This window comes from Vespula vulgaris, chromosome 20, assembly GCF_905475345.1.
Source record: "Vespula vulgaris chromosome 20, iyVesVulg1.1, whole genome shotgun sequence".
Lineage (NCBI taxonomy): Eukaryota > Metazoa > Arthropoda > Insecta > Hymenoptera > Vespidae > Vespula > Vespula vulgaris.
Genome location: NC_066605.1, coordinates 64,562 through 86,028, shown reverse-complemented (window position 1 = coordinate 86,028; position 21,467 = coordinate 64,562). Strand labels below are relative to the sequence as shown.

The 21,467-nt window shown below is 40.1% G+C and overlaps 3 protein-coding genes and 1 long non-coding RNA gene across 6 annotated transcripts; 2 read left to right on the top strand and 2 right to left on the bottom strand.

The window, feature by feature from the left end:
- Window positions 1-156: 156 nt before the first annotated feature.
- On the top strand, window positions 157-4,536 carry LOC127070997 (digestive cysteine proteinase 1). Its single transcript, XM_051009682.1, has 12 exons — window positions 157-371; window positions 545-668; window positions 760-912; window positions 993-1,165; window positions 1,249-1,353; window positions 1,458-1,617; window positions 1,704-1,896; window positions 1,995-2,212; window positions 2,305-2,405; window positions 2,499-2,630; window positions 2,728-2,917; window positions 2,990-4,536. The coding sequence occupies exons 2-12, from the start codon at window positions 629-631 to the stop codon at window positions 3,172-3,174; spliced, it is 1,650 nt and encodes a 549-aa protein (XP_050865639.1). The 5' UTR covers window positions 157-371; window positions 545-628; the 3' UTR covers window positions 3,175-4,536.
- LOC127070998 (eyes absent homolog 4) lies at window positions 3,375-12,945 on the bottom strand. Of its 3 annotated transcripts, none has more exons than XM_051009684.1 (9): window positions 12,148-12,945; window positions 8,858-8,979; window positions 8,455-8,620; window positions 7,685-7,868; window positions 7,434-7,569; window positions 7,195-7,278; window positions 6,682-6,947; window positions 6,092-6,548; window positions 3,375-6,017 (listed from the first exon to the last, which is right to left on the bottom strand). In XM_051009684.1, exons 2-9 carry the CDS (start codon window positions 8,967-8,969, stop codon window positions 5,836-5,838), a joined length of 1,587 nt encoding a protein of 528 aa, XP_050865641.1. In that variant the 5' UTR covers window positions 8,970-8,979; window positions 12,148-12,945; the 3' UTR covers window positions 3,375-5,835. The 3 variants fall into 3 exon arrangements, with proteins under 3 accessions (XP_050865641.1, XP_050865640.1, XP_050865642.1); XM_051009683.1 differs by having other exon boundaries at window positions 12,171-12,945; XM_051009685.1 differs by having other exon boundaries at window positions 12,813-12,921.
- Window positions 8,977-11,896, top strand: LOC127071015 (uncharacterized). Its single transcript, XR_007784808.1, has 2 exons — window positions 8,977-10,152; window positions 10,272-11,896. It is a non-coding gene; the product is annotated as an uncharacterized LOC127071015 (long non-coding RNA).
- A 6,189-nt stretch (window positions 12,946-19,134) lies between the features above and the next one.
- Window positions 19,135-21,358, bottom strand: LOC127071008 (nuclear transcription factor Y subunit gamma-like). The gene is made up of 5 exons (XM_051009705.1): window positions 21,193-21,358; window positions 20,773-20,905; window positions 20,213-20,680; window positions 19,894-20,067; window positions 19,135-19,785 (listed from the first exon to the last, which is right to left on the bottom strand). The coding sequence occupies exons 1-5, from the start codon at window positions 21,213-21,215 to the stop codon at window positions 19,612-19,614; spliced, it is 972 nt and encodes a 323-aa protein (XP_050865662.1). The 5' UTR covers window positions 21,216-21,358; the 3' UTR covers window positions 19,135-19,611.
- Between the last annotated feature and the right edge of the window lie 109 nt (window positions 21,359-21,467).

Sequence of the window (21,467 nt, the reverse complement as noted above, 5' to 3'; positions counted from 1 at the left end):
TTTGTTTGGGGATTTTCAATATCGAATGCTTGGTAATACTGATTGATATACTTGTGTATGTCTAATGTATATACGACGCTCGTGTTGACATTAATTGAATTGAAAAAGAGGAAGAGAGGGAGAGGGAGAGGGAGAGGGGGAGAGGGAAAGAGGGAGAGTGGGAGAGAGAGAAAGATGATTACTTGTTGTTGCTCTTTTTTTCTTCTTTCTTTTCTTGCTTATTACAGATAAGTCACTATAAGCCAAAAAGACTAAAGTATAAGAATAAAAAAATTGAAGAGAAGGTGATAACAAGTTAGAAGAAAATGAATTACGCATTTAGAGAATAAGGAGTTTCAAATCGAGAAAAAAATTTATTTACTTATTTCAAGGTACTTTCTGATAATTCTTATTAAAAGAAAAAAAAAGAACTAAATTAAAAATGTGTTTTATAAATGTTACGTTTCGTTACGTTTAAACGTTATTTAACTTGTTTGTTATATTGTATTAAGTATTTTCATATCATCACAGATTATGATACATAACAATAAAATAAATTACATAGGTCACCTTGTTATCTTTCGAGCAACAATCGAGCGAACTCGACTCTTGTGGAAACTATTATTTCTGTTATAGACATTAGTGTGCAATGATTCACATTAGATGTGCTTTGGTTCTAATACTTCTCGGTAAGTTTAATTCAATTACTTTATTCTAATAGAATATAAGACGCTCCTTACACGTTTATCAAATTTGTACTCTCCAATTATATTATTTCAGGTATTGTTTATGCCGAGAAGTTAAAATCTCCGACATTTAGTAAAGCTTACACTGCAAAAGGTACATTGTACATTCCGTACGCCGAAATACGCGAACCTTTTTATGCATGGTACGATGGGAAAAGTGGATCTAGTCGAATTGATTATTATGGAGGTAATCAATGGATTTTTAACGGTTCAAATGAATGTCGGTTTTGTTAGATTTATGCGAACAAGCTCAATTCGTTTCTCCAGGAATAGTTAAGACTTTCCAACTTGCCAGTAAAGGATTGTATGGTACTAGTATCAAAGTTGCACCTATTACTACGGAATCTATCACGAATGAAGAAACGTGTCTTCAAGTAAATGGTTCTAGCGATTTTAAGATTCATCCGCAGAGTATTATTCCTGATACAACTGGAATGGAGGTATACGATTATTCCTCTCTCGTTACCCTTGACAATTTATACGTTAATGGAATATAGTGATATAATAAAAAATTAATATTTAGTGTATCGGAGAGGATGTTTTAAATGGTTTGTCGTGTGAAAAATGGAGGCTTGTTGAAAACTTTGGTGACAAACAGAATAAGTATACGTTGTGGATACGTTATAAGGTATTGAAATGATAAGATGAGATAATGGAGCTTAGTCGATAAGTTTCTTGCTTTGTTCGTTCGTTCGTTTGTCCTTTTTAATATACGAATCTACTGCACCACAGAAATCTCCATATCTACCGCAAAAGAAGGAACCTATACCGGTGAGATACGAAATGATCGGTTTTAACAGCTTGCTCGGTTCTCATTACGATCATTATTATCTGGATTACGATTGGTACTCCTTCGATGCTCCCAGCCCAGATGTGTTCAGAGTTACGGAAAGTACTTGTCTTATTTTTTCTCATAATATTAATAAATCTAAATCTAATGAATTGCCATACAAAAATATATATGATATGCAATTTTAGATTCTACGTGCATTAGTTTCCCTGGACCTGGAGATAAACATATATATACGTTCAATCCTATGCAGGAATTTATTCATAATTATGATGAGCACGTAAATGTAGCATTTAAGAAGTTTAAGAAAACACATAAAAAATATTACAAGAACGAAACCGAACATATTAAACGCAAGGAATTATTTCGACAGAATATGAGGTCTATATCGTTTTCTCTTCTCGCTTCCTTTTCTTCCATATTAAATTTTGCGATAACAGGGCAAAAGATCAAAGTCGAACATGTGTGAAATCTTGCAGATTCATTCATTCGATCAACCGTGCGAACTTGGGATATCAACTGGATGTGAATCATCTGGCCGATCGTTCTGCTCTTGAAATGAAAGCTTTGCGTGGCAAACAGTATACAAAAGGTTACAATGGCGGTGAACCATTTCCTCATGATATCGAAAGAGAGATAGCCAGCGTTCCCGACAATTTGGATTGGAGGCTGTATGGTGCTGTGACACCCGTTAAAGGTGACGTATATCGGTATAAATGTAGATGACAAAGATCGCGTATATAAAAATGAGAGGAAAGATTTCGTATAACGAAATCGTCTATACCGCAGATCAATCTGTATGCGGATCCTGTTGGAGTTTTGGCACAACCGGTGCGGTGGAAGGGGCGTATTATATGAGATATGGAAAGTTAGTACGCTTATCTCAACAGGTACGACAGTTTGATTGATGACAAAAGAAATCTTCCTTCCTTTCACCGTGCCGAATTACGATCTTTTTTTTTTTTTCTTCTTTTATTTACAAGGCCCTCATCGACTGTTCATGGGGCTTTGGTAATAACGGATGCGATGGCGGTGAGGATTTTCGATCCTATCAGTGGATTATGAAGCATGGCGGATTACCATCCGAAGATGAATATGGCGGTTATTTAGGCCAGGTGAGAAAAGTTTGACAAAGTCTTCAAGTTTTGTCCTGGTGCAACTTCGTTCGTCGTTATTCTTCAGAAATGTAAATCATTTTGCGATATCTTTTAGGATGGATTTTGTCATGTTAACAATGTTACTATGGCAGCTAAGATTTCGGGATACGTTAATGTCACACCGGGAAACGTGGACGCTTTAAAGATAGCTCTAGCGAACCATGGTCCAATTTCTGTCGCTATCGACGCATCTCACAAAACATTTTCCTTTTATTCGCATGGTGTCTATTACGAAGCCGCGTGCGGTAAGTAATCTTTATCTTTAACTTCTAACTCTAGTAGTTATGTCTTGCATGCATCGAGTTTTTGTGATTTAGGTAATACGGAGGACAAGTTGGATCACGCCGTCTTAGCTGTTGGCTATGGTATACTGAAAGGAAAGGCTTATTGGCTAATAAAGAATTCATGGTCAAATTACTGGGGTAACGATGGTTACATACTTATGGCGCAACAGGATAACAATTGCGGCGTTTTGACCGCACCGACGTATGTTACGATATAACAGGGATTTATTATTTTTTTCTTCTTCTTACGGAGAATAGATTTTAACGATCTTAGCTCTCTCTTTCTCTCTCTATGCGGTAAACTACACGCTCTATAGATGTCTGTCTGTGTGTGTGTGTGTGCGTGCGCGCGTATCACTATGTACGAACTTGACTGTTCATATTTTCTTAGTAGCATGTTACTTTTTTATTGAATGCAAAAAAAAAAAAAAACGAAGAAGAAGGGAAGAAAAGGATTAAGGAAATGAAAAAAATATTTTTAACAACAATTACTCGATATCGCTTTCTCGTGAGATTTTTTTTGTTTTTGTATATCTTTAATCGTAGAGTCAAATATTTGAAGAGGCTCGATTAATCTATGCTTATGTAATTTGGAAATTAAAATGTGCTGTTTGTTTGGGCAAAGAAGTAGCCTCTAATTCGTTTTGATCGGTCGGGATATATTACCAGAAAGAAATGCAAATTATCTGACGTATGGCGTGGTATGATATGGTATCGTATGTGTATTAGAAGATTGACGTAAGTACAGGTAAATTGATTTGTGTCGTATCTTTTACTCGATGCACGCACGCTTCGTAAGCGGCGAATGGTGATGCAGCCATACCATAAGTAAGAAAAGATCTATCAGACTTTAATGAAAGCGTTTTATAAAAATACGCTGTCGCTATAAAAATTGCTAAAAATTTTCTAACGATAAGAATCTATTATAACAAAGTAATTATGTTTGATTTCATAAATATTTCCTTATAAACGGTTCTTATAGGTCAATAATGGCTACATCACAACCAGCGACAAAGAGGTAACATGCATTAAACAAAATTTTGGAACGTCGATACGCGATCTTTACCTTTCGACTTGTTCGAATTGTTAAAAGACACTTAATTATTCTTATTAATGATAAAAATTAGAGAGATGTAATTGTATGCCGTTTGTGCGTTTGTCCGTAAGAAGGAAAAAAGTAAAGTACATACTTATTTCGAAGTATCTACATACGTACATACATACATTTTTACGATCGTCGAACTTGCAACGATATACTTTTACTTTCTTTTCCTTTAAATAGAATTTAAAAAAGGAAAGAGAAACGCAAACTATTTGGCGAATTGAAACGGATAGCGATTCGCTCGTATACGTTGCATGTACATACGATCTCAACAGGAAGAAATATCTATTTCGTTATTTTACTTTCGTTTCGTCTCTTCTTTCTCGTCTTGCTTCTTTCTCCCTTCGTTAACTCTCTCTCGATGATCGATAAAACATAAAATGCCGCTGTACAATGTAACTTGATTATATTTCGAATTACAGTCTCCCCCTAACGAGCTTATATTTCATGAAACTTACATTAAATTACTTTCACAGTCGTTCAACGTCTTTAACTTTGCGCTAATCGTGTCCCATCCTATGCTTTAATAAGATTATCTAATTAATTTTGATCACTCTCGCACTTGTTTCTGTTCTCTCTCCCTCCCTCCCTTCCGCTCTCAATTTCTCTCTCCATTATAGTGTACATATACACACATATTTATATTTATTAATTTCTGTTTTCTTAATAATTATTAATCTCCTATCGTTTTTTAATCTCACGCTTGTTCACGTCGATCGCTTCCACGGCAAAAATAAAATTCACGTGTTTGTTAACTTCTTCGCAACGCACGTCGAGTGTCACGCTATTGTATGTACTAGAGGCGAAAGTTTATACATCGTTCTTTTAATACTAAAGTATAACTTTAAAATCAATATAACTTTGTGCTCGTTCTTATTTTACATTTGAAAATAAACGGAAACAATGAAAAGAACAATTAAAACAGTAAAATGAATTCGAACCGAGAGACGTACGACGTTTTAGATTTTGCTAGTTTTGTTTTTTACGCGAGTATCGACAAACGAGGCAAGAAAAAAGGAAATGAATAGACGAGAGGAGAAGAAGAAGAAGAAGAGAAAAAAGCCGGTATGTACCGTGCTCCGTTTTTTGTTTTAAGTACACAGAAAGGATGAATCGTTTGTCGCAATTAACAGGGAAAAGAAGAAAAAAATGAAATTTCTTCTCGAAAAGATCTTGAACGATCGACTGAAAATAAGCTCGTTCGACTGTCAATTTTACAGGGTGTTTACTGATCGTACGCGACAAATTAGATCTATTCAAGGATCTCCGACGATTGGAGTCAAACGCTTAACGAAAAGGTTCAATTTTTATTTGAATACTTTTCAGATATGTATGCGCGTACCCATTTTTTGCGAACCGTATCTTAACGATAGAAGTTAACACACGAGTTTATTATTTCTTCAGGATTGAAAGTGATCCTGCCGAGATATACGTACTTTCGAAGCTTTCAGCGATACATTAGTTTTTTCGTTCAAATGATAAATTCGTTATATATTTATGATAGAAATTTATCGCAGATACTCAGAAAACACCCTGTTTTTGTATACTTTCATCTTTTTTTCACCCCTTTTTAATTATCTCCGCTCGTTATACTTTCATTCGTTTGTTATATATCACTTGTGGACCCTGGACCCATTTTTTTCATTTCATCCTTATCGTTGATTTTTTGCTATAAGCTTTTCACTCTTTTTCACAAAAGAGAACTCGTCTTTAAAGAAACGTCCTCGTTCTTCTTTCTCTTTTTCTCTTGCCTTTGTCTTCTCATCAGGGAAGCAGGTTAAAGGAATCCCATTTCCAAAGCGTTATAAAGCGCCTGAGTATCCGAGTGACTGTTTATTCGCCAGAAAGGAAAATTGTGCGCTCTCGCTGCCGTCTCCTCGTCGGAATCATCTCCTATCACGACGTACGTACATCTACGACCGAAACGAGCCACCACCCTTCCGAAGCAACTCTCTTTTCCTGAAGCAAAGAGGAAACAAAATTATGCGTATTTTTTCGATAACAACTTGTACGAATTGAGGTAGTACACCGACCTATTTTAGATGCGGAATAAATATTCTCTATAGGAAATATTCCACCGATACCGAATAGAAGGACCTTGGAGAGGGCCGGCACAAGTTGGGTGGTGGTTACGAGAATGTTGATGCAATGGCTTCTCTTGTTGATCAAACTGAGACACTTGACGGCCGACGTCAGCCAATTATCGGTGAGAACTTCGATCTCTGAACGCAGCTGGACCCATTGTTCGCGTTTCGCCGCTCCGAGCAGACCGCCAACGTTGTTGCGATAATTACAGTAGATCTCCTTTATCTTGCGATAACGGAAGGCGAGCTTTCTCATCCAATCTACGCCACCGCGTACCCCGGAGGCTAGGCATATACCGTTGTTCGCCGAAGCACATTGAAAGCCGTCCGTTGCGAAATTGTACGAGGATAGGTCCTGTCCGTTGTCGTCTGACGATACGTCGTCTATGTGTACTTGATCGCAATCCTGACAAACAACGAGATACGTGGTTGGGTAAGATGTGTCCGGACGTATTTGAGAACATCAAACGTATTTCGATCGAGATCTAGAAGAGAGAGAGAGAGAGAGAGATAACGATATTCGAGACCTCTCGACTGACCTCAATGTCGTTGAAGAAAAAGTGTGTGTCGGCCAAATTAAATATCATTTCCTCCATCCTGTAGGCTACCTGTGCGAGCAAGGTAGGATCTTTTCGGTGCTTCGTAGCGAATTGACCAGTGAGAAGCGAATGAAACACGACTATGGTTTCGTCGAGATCCCAAATGAATATACGATCGGGGCCGGCTTCCGTCGTGTCCGCGGAACCGATACTGTTTCCGCTTCCGCTCTGCCGCCTACCGCGTCTGCAGGGCTTCGCTGTAGTCCCTATGGAAAAAATATCGTTCGATTTAATTGATCTTTCAATCGCTCTTTAAAGGATTCAATAGTTTTTCTCGATGATCACGAACGATTAATTAATATTGTTACTTTTGCAGATAAACTTTGAATTAGAGCGTATGCTCGTCAAAGTAAGTTTACAGACTCGTGCGCTCGATCCTCCGAACCGGTGTTGACGTTTATCGAAAATACCAGCGATAAAGCGATACGATCGATCCGAAATGACTCGTATTACCTTCGACGTTTGTGGTCTCTCGTGCGGTCGGGTCACTCGCATCATGAGCGCTCGCGTCCAGCGTGAGTGCTGTCTTCGTCGAATCTTTTTGTTTTTTTTTTGTTTTTGCGTGAAAAAGACAATTAATAAGATGCAATAAATCAATTTTAAAAATGATCGTACGAATGAAACGATAAGAATAATTATTCAGACTTATTTTTTGGAGCCGTGTAACGCATGCACGCGATGATTTAATTTACCAGCAAAGTTGAGATTTCCTATGTTGAAGGACGTATGAGTCGTGTGGTAACCAGGCATCGGATAATAGCCAGAATATTGAAGGGGTACCCTGTCGTTTCCGTACAAACTGCTACCATAAGCGGTATAGTCCAGCTTCTGGGAAGGAAGATAAATGCGTTCGGTTTTAAACAAACAGATGGTTCGAGTCTATTTTTCATCGCAACGTTTGAAACGTGTACACGCGCGCATATTTTTTTCTCTTGCTTTTCACCTGGGAAGCCGAGGATATATTTTGTCCTACGTTAGGGAACGTCGTGGTACCACTATTGTAGCCGGCATACGACGAATACTGCGTCATCGTGCTTGGGGTTGTGTACGAAGTTAGATAAGAGCTTTGCAAGCTCGACGTGTTCTTGGTGCCCGTCGTCGATCCGTAAGTAGGCGAATTGTATATGCTAAAATCGAATTAATAGATGCTAATCTCAATTAATCGAAGGAACAACGACGAAAAAGTGCGTTCGCGTACGAAACCTTTTTTATCGTATCGCGATTAGCCATAAAAAAAGAAAAAAAAAAACACGTCATCCTTTTTACTTAGTATCTTCGATTATCTCCAGCGGTTTATGATATAGTCGTAAAACGTTTGTTCTATCGATCTGTCGAGTTCGAATAAAAATCAAAAGTGACCACTTTTTTAGCGGACGTTCCTTATGGGCTTCGAATAAAGTTACGAATAACATAAAGTATAAACGATCATCCGCCATTGATTAAAACCAAGTTTAACCACAGAGTTCAAATTACGTGACGTACGTATATACGTAGAAACATCCAAGCAAAATGAAAGCCTGAATCACCGCGGGCTGTTTCTATGTAAAATACAAAACGCAATATTCTTGACACTCGAAACTGAACGGATTAGGGAACGACGTTCTATCGACGTCGTCGCCGTCGTCATCATTAATCGCATAATCACAACGCGACCAGGAAATAATGGAACTATCTAGAGGCATACTATTCCATCGGCGATAATCAATCGCATACCTGTTATAGTATTGATTGGCGCCATAGAGAGTACCGTAGTCAGCCTTTTCCATAGAATCCGGATACTCCTGCTCCTTTTCCTCGGCATTCTCGTCGATGTACAATTCGCTACCCGGCACACTTTCGTTCTCCGGACAGTCCTGGACTTCGTTTTTAACTTCGGTTTCTGCCCGTACGAACAAGCAAATATATAACACAGTCAAGCAGATATTTCTATTCCAAGCGAAATTCATCAGAGCGCTCTTTCGTTCATAACCGATCGAACTCCGTGGAATTAAATGAAAATAATGAATGAAACGATAAGCGATTGGACAATCGCATGTGATGATATTGATACTCGAAACGTTATCACGTCATTTTCTCTCGGGTTCTACGCCAATGGAGTTAGAGAAATATTGCCCACCATTGTTTGTGCTGCGAGGGTGCTGTACCGAGGCCTCCGTCGAGGAAGACACGTTGCCAGCATTGTCTAAAACGCCTGCTGGTTTCGTCGGGTCATTGTCTTCGGTTAACATATCACTCTACCTAAAACACGAACGCACACGAGCCGATTGAAAATTTTACTTTCGAAGATCGTTCTTTCAAAAGTATTCGATCTATGATCGCACAAAGGAAAGAGAAATGGCTTCTATAATGGAGACGCGGCGTGGTTCTGCGGGACGTTCGTACGATAATTCCGTGAATATTTTTTTATGTAATTTGTTATGCAATATGTGGATCTCCATGTAGGATGAAAAATCTGATAAATAAATGAATTACTTCGTTAACCCTTAAAAGCTATCGTGGGTGAAATTTCAGCCCAATAATTAATCTCCATACTTTCATCCGATATTAAATAATAAAATAAAAACTTTTAATCGCATTCACATTTTTCCTATTGCTATGTAAAATGAAAGATAATACTGTGGGATGAAATTTCACCCACGATGGCATTAACATGATTTCTTTACGTATTAAACTTTCAAGGGTTAACAATAAAACTGGTAGATCAGTCCCAATAGTCGGACGATTTTATCTTCGAATTCCGTCAGGAGCAAGTACGGCAGTAGTGGTCAAAGTCTTTGGCTACTCGATTTCGAAGTTGCCGATGGTTCCGATGGGGAGGACATAGGAAGGACGTTTAAAGGGTCTCGGCCTTAGTACGAAGAACGTCATTAAGCCCTGCCAATTGCGTGTCGAAGAAGAGGAGGTGGAGAGAACGGTGGATCGGTAGGCGTGCACGAGGAACACCTTTGGAGTCGGCCAATGAAATCTCTTTTCGCGTCGTTTTGCATTACGTATTCTTTATGTTGCCAAGTCACTATCTTTCTCTCTTTCTCTTTTTCTCGGCGTGCTCCGCCCTTGTGCGTGAGTCTACCTCCAAGTCCGACTACCTCCGACCACCTCCGACCTTCGCCGCCGGCTCCGTCGTTAGCTCCATCGCTAGCTCCATCGCTGTGGCTGAAAGAGACTCTTGCGTAAGGGCCCTTTCACACCACGGACGAGTCTCGGAACGCAACTCGTAACTCTATCAAGCGCGAGAGCTCCACGACTTTGCTTTAAGAAAAGAAATAAAACGAAGGAGAAAGAACGGAGTCAGCTTTTCTCTCGTTAAGTCGAGAATCTTCAGAGCGGAGGTAACGAGGGTAGAGGCGACCGAAACTACTACTTCGTTCTGATACGTTTTCGAGCATAGACGTTATTACATATTCTTTATTGGTACGCTCAGAAATTCCTTTTCAATTTCACTACTCGAGTTAGGCGTGTGCGCGTGCGCGTGCGTATTAATGTTTCATACTTTTTCTCTAATCGCTTGTAATCTTTTTACGATCGAGAAGGAACGACGAAGGAGAGTTTCGCAAAAGCAAGAAGAAATGAAAAAGAAGAGAAAAGAAAAAAGAATAATAGTCGCTGATTCGGCCGAAAGATTTGCGAGTCGCGTTGCAAGTTTCGCTAGAACGATAAGCAAGAGAAACGAGATGAACGGAATTCCGCTTATCTAAACGGACTATCTACCGGTGTGCGTACGCACATGAACACACGGACACGGAGAGACAACGGACGGACGACCGGCCGGCCGGACGGACGGACGGACGGACAGACAGACAGACAGACAGACAGACAGACAGACAGACAGACAGACAGACGTTACCAGCAATGTATCCGTCGTTGGAAGAAACTGCTTAGTTCGCACATACTATAATAACCGAAGACGCGAGAGCATGTACGTATATCGTTATCACACTTTGACAGTTCTATTGTAATTAGGATATATACTTATCTAATTTTTTATTTCAAGCATACAAACTGCTTCTATGAAGCTCACACACGTGTACGTATTATACCTAATCTCTTCGTCAGTCCTCGTTAAGATCCTTTCTCTTTCAAAGGGAAAAGACGAAAACGCGTGCGACTCGCAGCTTCCTTCTTGGCCGTGACACACGTTCGATCCTTCTAGCTCCTTCTCCGTTTACGCGCTCGAAAGAAGGGAAAGAAAAATAAGGAGAGAAAGAGAGAGAGAGAGGGATAGTTGCAGCCGGGCAAGACAAAAGGTTCTTGTCCGAAAGGACCCAGGGGCTTTGGTACGGGTCCTTTGGCAGACCTTACCAATGTGTAAGGGATAGAGAGAAGAAATTCGAGAGACCAACCGCTTTTAAGATGCTTGCTTTTCGATGGATTCGACTCGACGTGCCTACCAAAGCGTGTTCGTCGATTTTCCAAAAACACTTTTCTCTTTCCGCGATATCGTTGTCTTCCTTTTTTCTTTTCTTATCGCTCGACCCAACAATACCATGAAAATTTATTTATTTGAAAAAACAAATATAAATAATTAAATAAATTGACGAAGTCGTAACTCCTTGTTACACTCTAAGGATATTGATAATGAAAAAAAAAAAGAAGCAGTTTACAATTATACCATTTATTTGACAAAAGAAACATCTCCAATTGATTTTTAGTACCAATGAATTATTTAATCGATTAAATATTCTCGAAATGCTACGTCTCTCTTTCAACTTGATTCGCTAATTCGCATACATCCGAACAACAATTATCCCAAAACTTCGTTTATCAAAAATCAATCCTTCATTCTTTCGCAAAGCAACGCGGCTTTCTACTAAACGGGATTAGGAGATTATCCTTAGCGCGGAAGAACTTTTAGTAAACGCTCGCGTTCCTTGATGCTGCGAGCGCGTACGGCCAATTAAAATACATTACTGGTAACGAGCCGAATTAGATGCATATGTTACGCATGCTCAATTGATAATGACGGTTTTCAACAGCTGTTAGCTTGTACGCGTTAACATTTATACATGCTCGTCTACGTGCCTTCCGAGTGTTGTTACTAATTGTCAATATAAATAACAGTGTAAGGCGAAAAACCCAATAACAATTTCTTACAAAATATTACCAGTCTGTGTATTCTAGTTTTTCTCGTATTTCCTAAATTCTATGAAATACGAAATCTCGAGGAAAACATATTCGGCTTGCTATTTTCTTTTTTTTTTTAATCTTATATATTTATATTTTGAGTTTTTTTTCTTCAAGAAACAAGAGGCTGCCTCCATAAAGGATATTTTTCGAAGTTGACGGGCCATGTGATTTTGACATGGTGAGAGAAGAACAAAAGAAAGAAAAAAGAAAGAAACATCTAAGAATCTTTTTAAAATTGCCGATAAAATACTTAAAAATTGAAATAACAAATAAGTATCCTACCTGGCAGAAGCGCAATTACGTACTTTCACGGTATACCTTCTTCCTCTGTCTAAATCTTTCTTTCTCTCTCTCTCTCTCTCCCTTCCTCTTTCCTGCGAGAGAGATCTCCTTTGTTTCTCTCTTTGTCTCTCGTTATCTCACTTTTCTCGCACTTTCCACATCCATAGTAGCATCTCGCCAACGAAGGACTCGCGTCCAGAACGATGTTGCAAGCACGCTCCTCAATGAATAAAACTTGTTGTGTTCTTCTTTGTTCTTCTCAGTCGTCGATCGAAGAAAAAAATCGGAGAAAGAATCAATTACAAAGAGAAAGAACGATGCACAATTCTCGAATGAAAAAGGAATCTTTCCAAACAACCCTTTCACTCTCCTCTTTCTGCTCTTTGATTTCTTTCTTCCTTTTCAAACGAAACAAACGAATATGACACGCGCGACACGAACGTAACCACCTTCTTTCTTCCTCGACAATTTATTTCGCACTTTGTTCTCTCTCTTTCTCTCTCTCTCTCTCTCTCTCTCTCTGCCTCTGTCTGTCTGTCTGTCTGTCTCTCTCTCTGCCTCTCTCTCCCTCTCGTACGAGATATTATTTTGTAGCGATTTTGTAACGAATTTTCCGAACGACGTTGAGCACAACTTTTCACGAGGTGTGCAATCGGCGAACTCACTCTCTTTATCTTTTCCCTTTTGTTCTCCCTCTTTTTCTTCTCTTTTTAATCTCCTTTTTTCTCTTTTTCCCTCTGTTTGCGTCCCTCAATGTGCGATACGCCGCAGCCTGGCGTGTTCTGAGCATGCGAAATGTCGCCTGGCCACCCCCGCCCGGTGGTCACGTGGTCGTCCGACTCCCTCCATCTCCCTACTACCCCCTCTCCTACTACCCCATCTCTTTATCTTCCTCACTCTGTCTACGTTGATTCCTTGCCATGTATTCGGTCCTTCTCTCTTCATCCTCCAAAGAATTCGAATATGTTGGTGCGCGCCCGTGCGTGCAATTTTTTCAAAAGTGATAAATATTAGCTCAAAATCACAACCTTTCGGCCAATTTTTTCTTCTATTCATCCGACTGTGTTTATCTGTCTACTCGGATATGCAATTTTTATAGATTATTATCAAAGGGTTAAAGAAATTAAAATAAATTTGTTGTCAGTAATGGTTAAAACATGTTGATTAATACTACGATATTTGGAGTTTCTTTGTTACAGAATCGATTAGATCGTATTTACTTTTATCGCTTGAAATTTCTTCGAGAACGTGAACGCAATACACACCAAGGGGAAGGGATCCCAAGGGGAAGAGAGGGAGGGAGAGGGAGGGAGAAAATGGAAAAGCGCTTTTATCCGTCGTCCGTTTGTCTTTTCGCACGCGTCGTCGATCTGGAGAAAAGAAAGTATCCCGAATCGAATCAAAACTAGGAAGCAAAGAGTGATACGTGGTATAGACAAATTTTTTATTCGTTTCGAGTTTCACTCTTTAAAATGGCGTGTCTTAAGGGAACTTTTAATTTGCGTTTTAGTAAAAAATCAAAAAGAAAAAAGGAATCTTGGCGAAATTTTCTAACGCGACGCTCATAGACGTTTCCGTTCGTTGGCGAGAATCGGTTAGATCGTCGCATTTTCGGCTTTTAAGGACAGGTTTTTTTAGGTGAACTGGAGAGGAATGGTAAAAGTGTCTGGAAGAGCGAAAGGAAGAAGGGAAAGGAAGGAGTAATTAAGGGAAACGATTCGGGGACGATCTTGATAAGGCCGGTGGAATGTAAATTTCGATAGTTGCTGAATTAGCGACGACGCGTCCCTTCTCAGGGTGGTCTTTTATTTTTTCCTCCTATTTGTCATCCTCGTTCCTTTCTTATCACGATTTCTCTTATTTCCTTCTCGTGTGATAGATCGATTACAAATATTTTTCTCCTTCTTTATCTACTTATTTTTCATTCTACTTCATTCCACTTCCGCTAGAAACCAATCGGCATCTTACAATTAGTATTCGATTAAAGCGTACCTATGCATATCGTACCGTTTCGATGAGTAAGAATAATAATTCAATCGTCGAATCATTCTATATTCGTTCTATAGGCCATTGTCGAAGAACATTCGAGAGTACGCATCCGTTTAAAAAATATAAGAAAATCAAATTCGATCGTAGGCTTACACCGTACACTGTCATCGCATTAAGAGAGAAAGAGTGTGTGGAAGAGAAGGCTTGGAGCGAAACAAGAGGGCATCTAAACGAAACGGAAGACGGTCGCGCTCTTGGCCTTCAGCCGAGAAAAACACTCGTTATTGTTTTATCTGAACGTGGTACTCGATAGGACAAACGGTCTCTCCTCGATTCCCTACAATTCTTATCTGCGCACATTCCTGATTCATCTTTAAACGAGGATTTTCATGAGCAAAAAATTTTCGCGACAACCTCCTCGCGTGGTAAGATCCGGACTTACTCGCGATCTATCGAAATCCAAGTGAAAATCACATAACGCAACTGACCTTTCAAGCAGACGTTTCAAGATACGTTTGTTTCTTCGATCAATTATTATAGTCATAGTTATTATGTCAGGTTTGGTAGTTCCTTCATATTTTTTTCTCAATGCGACGTACGAACGGTACGTATGTAGATACTTTCAGGAAAAAACAACGGAAAGCATTGTTATTGTCGAAAGTGCACCGAGAAATTTGGAGCTCCGTCTGGACACCATTACGTGTTATTTTTCTTCCACGTCTATAGAAGAGAGGTCAAAGTTCGTAAAAGGACACGTTCCTCTTGACGGGAGGTCCGCCGTCCGCGTCGGTGCGTCATAACGTTCGATTTCTCGGAACTGCGGAGGGAAAGAGAGAAAGAAGACTGTCTTCTCTTTTCTCGTTTATTATCGATCACGGTGTACGATAAGCGAGCCTTCGAGTCGAGATGCGTTAGCTTCTTCCGTTTGTCCTAACGTCAAAATAAACTCTCGGCTTTCTTCCCTTTCGCAATGCTATCCGATAACGAAATATCGAGCGATAACAATATAATTTATTTTAGCTATCTCGTTAACAAAATAATGCGGTACGCGTACCGCTTTTTTCCCTTTTTTATAACAATGTGAAATATTCTAATAATTGGACGCGACCAAAACGACGATTAAAATTTTCCAATTTGAAATGAAGTAATTTGAATCACGGAATTGGACGTTTTTGTGGAAAAACTCCGTTATCGTTCGTACGAGATGTGAAGCTATTTAAAAATGAAGCTTCCTCGAAAGGAGAAAAAAGTCTGAGAGAGACAAGATAAGAAACTTGTACCTGCGTCTTTCGATTATGCTAATGAAGAGGAAGCGAAATAGGGGTAGGAAGTTTGTTTCAGCGCTTCCATCACTTACATCGTCCCCATCGTCGTGGGTTGTTGCGTTCTCCGTTAGATGGATTCTCAAATTTCCCTGAAAACTTTACATAAAGTTCCCAAGGACAACGTGAGCTAACATACTCCTAATTTGCAATGCATATAGTTCAGCATCTAACTTTCTTCTTACGCAAGTTTCTACTATATTATGAGTTACGACGTGCCCTTGTTTGGCACGACGCTTTATGAATAACGAGGAAATATTGTACGTATCAGATATGTGCAACGTAACATTATGATAAGAAAATTGCAAAACTCTCCTCTCGATATAGCCTCAAATGTTCGTCTTTCATCGGAGATGCAATCCCGACGCAAGGAAAGTTTCCCGGGTACGATCTAGCGGTAGGTATCCTTCGAGTAAAACGAAGGAAAAGGTTCGAGAGAAAGAGATTACAGTCGGCGAATGATTCTTCCGACTACCCTCCTCGCACTTATCCCTCATTATGCGAACGTACTAATCCCCTTTGTCGAATATTCGCAACGAAGCAACCCCCAACGCGGCTCGCTTTCCCATCCCTCGGATAATTCCTATTTGTCGTGCTGCAAAAGGGCAGCACGTGCTCGCTCTCTTTCTCTTTCTCTCTTTCCTCCAAAGGCGCGTCAGAAATTTTCGTATTATCGACCGGTGCCCGCGCCGTTGTTGCACGTTTAACTCGTAGGAACGCACGTGCAAATTTGTTCGTATGCGTGCGCGCGTACACGCCGAACATATCGAGAGATAAGGTTTCGTATGACTCTACAATGATACGAGTCCTCGAAAATGACCTAGGTAGAACTACGATAAGAAATTTTCAAGCGTGTCCCCAAAGTTCTTAGTCTAATAACAATTGCAATGATCGTAATAATCAAAGTAATACGTCCTCTTGTAACAACGAGACGTCGGGTGCCGTTGAATTTGTGAGCTCTGATGGAAGTTGGACGAGCATCCTTCTAAAAAGGAAGAAACGAAAAGAAAAGGGGAATTCTGGGCACGTCTTCCTATGGATGCCTGTTCACGTTTCACGCCTGTCCCAGGAGTCCTCCGAACGTTGCAGATCGGACGTAAACTCGTAGTTGATCCGTCCGAGTTACTCGAAATTGATAGAAAAAAGCTCACGATTCGAACAGTTTTCATAGAGCTATCGTACGTGAATGAATTTAACTGTTCAACAAAGTTCGATGCTCGTGAGAGTCGCTCGAGCGCGCGGACAGCCGCGATACGTGAACTTAGGATAATGCACAAACTATCGGTCAAGTTCTCGTTGGTACGTGGAAGAAACGTAATTAACGATTCTGCGCACAACATTTAGAACGTTGTGTAATAGAGGATGTAATATGAGAATTAGAATTATAACGTAAAATTATTATTCGCATTATCAGCAATCAACGATATCGTATCGAAGCAAAACAAAAAAGATTATAATTTCGATAACATTGTATACATTTTACTTGCAAAAGTATCCAACGCACGCACGTACGTACACGCAAGAAAGATCGCATGTACGTACAGATGCACAGAGCTGTGGTACGAAGGTGGGCTCGTAGGGTACTAAGTAAACGACATCTCTCTCTCTCTCTCTCTCCCTTTCTTGTTTCCTTGTGTGGGAGAGCGGATTGGGGGACATACTCTCACATGAGAACACTTTGGAGAACGTCGACGAGAGTAGACGAACACGGGAACGCGCGCGTTCGCCACGTTATACGGGGTGTCTCGGCTTGTTAAGAAACGTACACGTATCTTTTTTATGGCATTCGCGCATTTAGCTTCAACCGCGACCACCGTCCTCCATTTTGGTGTACACGTACGAGAGAAAGAAACGCGACGTTGGACGCTTGTGATATTTTAACATAATTTATTTTTTTTCTTTTTATCTATTAAGAGCAAGGTAATAGACAAAAGAATAATCGCCGAAATCCATCGATGGCTATCGTAGAAATTTATCAACGCTTTTTACGCGTTCCCCCGTCGAGGGAACGGATTAAAACGATTGCGTCGGTTATCGGTCTGTTAATCGCCAAACCAGTTTTTTAACTCTTCCCTTGGTTTCGTAGAAAATCTCGGTGTCTCGATTCGAATCGAGTGAAACGTAAGGAAGGACGAAACGATCGCGGTAATATACATATATCCGAATATTAAAACGAAATTCGAATGTCATCTGCGAAGCTAGAGAAAGATAGAGGTAGGAAGTAAGAGAAAGGAAGAGGATGGATCACGGAGGAAATTTCAATTCGGCGAAAGTTACGAGGCGTTACTGGAACGGGTCAATCGCGTGGCGCGAACTCGTGATTTACGAGGGCCCCCGGGGCGGCTAATTTTCGGACACCCTGTGTGCAAGCATAACGCAGGCGCAGGCAGCTGTCACCTTACACCCATGCTGGAGAAGGCATGGGGCTGCGCGGCGGCCATTCTCAACTTATCTCTAGGATCTTTGTAAACATGTCGTGAAATCCGAGTATCCAGGCAGTGGCGTAGGATTGTGGCCTGGTTGGGATATATATCTCTTGGTGCTCTAATGTAAGAGCTAAGGCGCGTATTCCAGACGCCTCCAAGATCCTCCTCGGCCCTCTTCGCCTTCCCACTTCCCCTCTCCATCTTTCGTTCTCTCACCCTCTCTCTGTCTCTTTTCTCAGGGAGAAAGAGAGAAAGGCCGAGAGAGACAGAGAGAGAGAGAGAGAGAGAGAGAGACCGCAATGTTGCGTGCGCATTTCGTTGGTATCCTTGACGACCCCGAGGACTATGCTCGAGAAACGTCACTAAATGGAGTACATCTTTGTTCCGTACTAATAGAAGCTTCTCTTTTTTCCTTTCTTCTCTTTTCCGTTAACCCAGAGGGTCAACGACTACAGTAGTAAACCACGTTCGAGCAAGCCATCATCGATCTTCTCCGTTATCTCGTTCGTCCTTTCCGAATTTTTCCCATTAAAAACTGTCGTCCTTGCCATCATCTTTGAATTTTCCTTCTCTCCTCGATATCGCATTGACGTATCGTACGTACATACGCGCGTATATCCACTTCTCGCGAGATCGATCTCTTTTTCCGATCTATGCGTTTTCCGACCAACGTACGTTAAGGCGGACGTATGTACTACGTACGTATACATGTACGTATGCAAGTTAACCGGATTTATAAGCTTTCATATGTTATTATTTTATCGCTGCGCGATATTTCGAGATCGTCGAAGGCAGCAAGGAGTCTCGAGATTTACCAGACAAGAACCACAGTAACGTGAAACATAATACAAGTTGCACCAGCCAGTCCTAAGCTCAACCATGCGAAGCAGCCAGCGGCCAAGAAACGCGACGCACGAATCAGATTACATCTTGCGTTCGCTGCTTATCTTTATTCTTCGCCTTACCTCGCTTCAATTCACCTCATTTCACTTCAGTGACAACCCTTCGAGAGGCGTCTTATAACGTGCTCGCGATATTCGATCGTCCTTGGAGAAATATTCAATAGGCGATTACGAATGATTCGAATCCGCGCGTAAACCGTTTTATAGATAGGCCTTTTGAATCTTGATAATCCGCCCTTTTTAGATGCTTCCCACGTCGATGATTTGGCCACGTCGTCTGACATACATACGTTTTTCTTTTATTAAGCCAGGATATACGGTAAAAGGATCTCTCTAGAATATTAGGAATAATTTACAAAAGATTTTATTCGTTATCATACAATCTTATATTAACCATTTAACCTGATACTTTGAGTAATAATTAACTCTTTGCTGTCATTAATACTTTTTCCTCTGGCTACCCTGTTGGTCGTAATGATTTTTGCTCGTACAGCGAGTGACGTACTTTCGATCGATTATTGCCCGGAAACTTTGCCCCTCCTATCGATTAAGCATCTCCCAAAGATTTCTCTCTCTCTCTCTCTCTCTCTCTCTCTCTCTCTCTCTCTCTCTCTCTCTCTCTCTCTCTTTCTTTATACATACTTCATATGCACAGCTTATGAAGCGAATTGTAAGAGAACTTGCATGTAGCACAACAGTAACGAGTAAGTTGCGTTCAGAAATAGAGTTCACTTGTTAAATACAGCTTACCTGTTCACTCGTACCAGAAATATCTCGGGGTTTCAGCGCAAAGAGTTAAATATTAGTTAAAACTATATGTTATTGTTACTCGTTATCGGCGGCACTGGTCTGTAAGAAAACTGGCGCCTGTGCACCCTGCGCGACTTGTATGAGTTGTGGTTGAGTTTGAATGGGAGCGGTCTGGATTATGATAGGCTGATTGCTACCTCCTTGAACCTGCATGCGTATCATTTGTAGTTGCTGAGGAGTCAACTGGATCTGTAGAATACACGAATATGAATAGAAGAAAATAACGAATAATTTAATAATATTTCATTAAAAATTTGCTGTATAATGATCGCGTATCTGTTTCTATAGTATAGTTACAGGTATCTGTTGTATTTCCCCAGTGGGAGTTACAATTTGTTGTACAATTTGAATTCCTCCAGTCTGAGAAGATGGAGTTTGTTGCGCCTGTTGTAACTGAATTATTTGTTGGCCCGACGATTGCTGCGGACTTTGCACAGTGACGGTTTGAGTTGTACTCGCGTTAGATGTTTCCTTGATAAAAAAAAAAAAAAAAAAGAAAAAAAAAGAAAAAAGAAAAAGAAATAAGAAATCATTCAGCGATAAGAACTTGTTATCATTAACAAAGATTTTTTCTTACGGCATTTAATACAAAGACAATAAACGCGAAAGAGATTACCTGTTCCACAGGACTACCAATGTTAATCGTTTGTATTTGTCCCGTCGAAGGTTGTACAATTTGTATAGGTTGCGTGGCCGTGCCATTATTTTGTACGTTTTGATTCGCCGAAGCTTGTTGCTGCGCTAACTGAAAGTAATAATGAACTTGATCCGAGTTCATGGACGTGCGCACTGTGCTTTCTGTTTGTGCTTTGCTTTGCTTCAATTCGTCTCTAGGAACAATATCGATAAGAAAATCAAACTGATCGTATTTCGTTATTGCCATCGCTATGTCGTTCCTCTGAAGTGTACGCCTTTTATTATCTTCGGTGTGAACCCATGCTCTGAGAGTAAGCTCGTGAATAAAGATTTCTGCCGCTTTAGAAAATAACATTGGAGCCTCCGCGCTTATCATTTTAACATCGCCATCCAACTTCATGATCTTTTTTATCCTAGCTAGTGGTAGAGATTGAGTTTTTTGATCTATCTATGAATCAATAAGATTACGTCAAAAAACTTACTTATTCCTTATCTTATTTAAGCGTATTTAACGATCAAATCAAAACAAGTTTTCCTTACGGTCCTAATTTTTTTTATTTCTTCCGTAACCTTTGGCCAAAATTGAATTAAGTTTTGTTGGGCTTCCGAACTGCCAGGTGATGCAATTTGTAAATCCCCGTTCGAGTCCCCTTCAACTTCGCTGTCCTGGTTACTATCATGACAAATATAGAATATATTTAACAACGAGTAGAGTTGTACGATTAAATTGTTATAAATTCTTTATTATAGGAATTCACATGTCGCACAGATACGCGCGATAAGGTGCAATATTTATTGGGAAAAAGGCATAATTTTAGATATAACCTCAACATATTAAAACACCATCTTTATATACACGTCCGTATATACATATATACATATATGCATATACGTACGTGTGTGGACTAATGTGTGCGTGTGCGTGCACGCGCGCGTGTGCGCGTGTATACATATACTTACGTATTCACGAAGAATACCGACATTCTGTCTTCACTATATACACGTTTGAACAAATCATTAATTTTTACATTAAACAAAGCATTTTAATCTTTGAAAATTTTCACCTAACGATCTAAAACAGACAACAGTGTTTTTTATCAGAGAAAATGCACAACAGATCCAATGTTTGTAATGGAAACGTTGCTGCCATCTTTTGTCAAACATTTTTTCGCATCACACGAAAGTTCACCGCCGCTACGCGAGATGGCGCTGGAACACACCTTTTCTTTTCCTTT

What these genes read in the sequence shown, in the direction of transcription:
- LOC127071008 (XM_051009705.1), bottom strand. Translation starts at nt 21,215, where the DNA reads ATGTCGGTATTCTTCGTGAATAC. An exon ending in AAATAAAAAAAATTAGGACC is followed by an intron (nt 20,681 to 20,772) that starts GTAAGGAAAACT and finishes ATTGATTCATAG; the next exon opens with ATAGATCAAAAAACTCAATC. An exon ending in TTGGTAGTCCTGTGGAACAG is followed by an intron (nt 20,068 to 20,212) that starts GTAATCTCTTTC and finishes TTTTTTATCAAG; the next exon opens with GAAACATCTAACGCGAGTAC.
- LOC127070998 (XM_051009684.1), bottom strand. Translation starts at nt 8,969, where the DNA reads ATGTTAACCGAAGACAATGACCCGACGAAACCAGCAGGCGTTTTAGAC. An exon ending in CCCTCGCAGCACAAACAATG is followed by an intron (nt 8,621 to 8,857) that starts GTGGGCAATATT and finishes TCGTACGGGCAG; the next exon opens with AAACCGAAGTTAAAAACGAA. An exon ending in AGGAAATCTCAACTTTGCTG is followed by an intron (nt 7,279 to 7,433) that starts GTAAATTAAATC and finishes AAAAACAAAAAG; the next exon opens with ATTCGACGAAGACAGCACTC.
- LOC127070997 (XM_051009682.1), top strand. Translation starts at nt 629, where the DNA reads ATGATTCACATTAGATGTGCTTTGGTTCTAATACTTCTCG. An exon ending in TTTGGTTCTAATACTTCTCG is followed by an intron (nt 669 to 759) that starts GTAAGTTTAATT and finishes ATATTATTTCAG; the next exon opens with GTATTGTTTATGCCGAGAAG. An exon ending in TTATTTCGACAGAATATGAG is followed by an intron (nt 1,897 to 1,994) that starts GTCTATATCGTT and finishes GAAATCTTGCAG; the next exon opens with ATTCATTCATTCGATCAACC.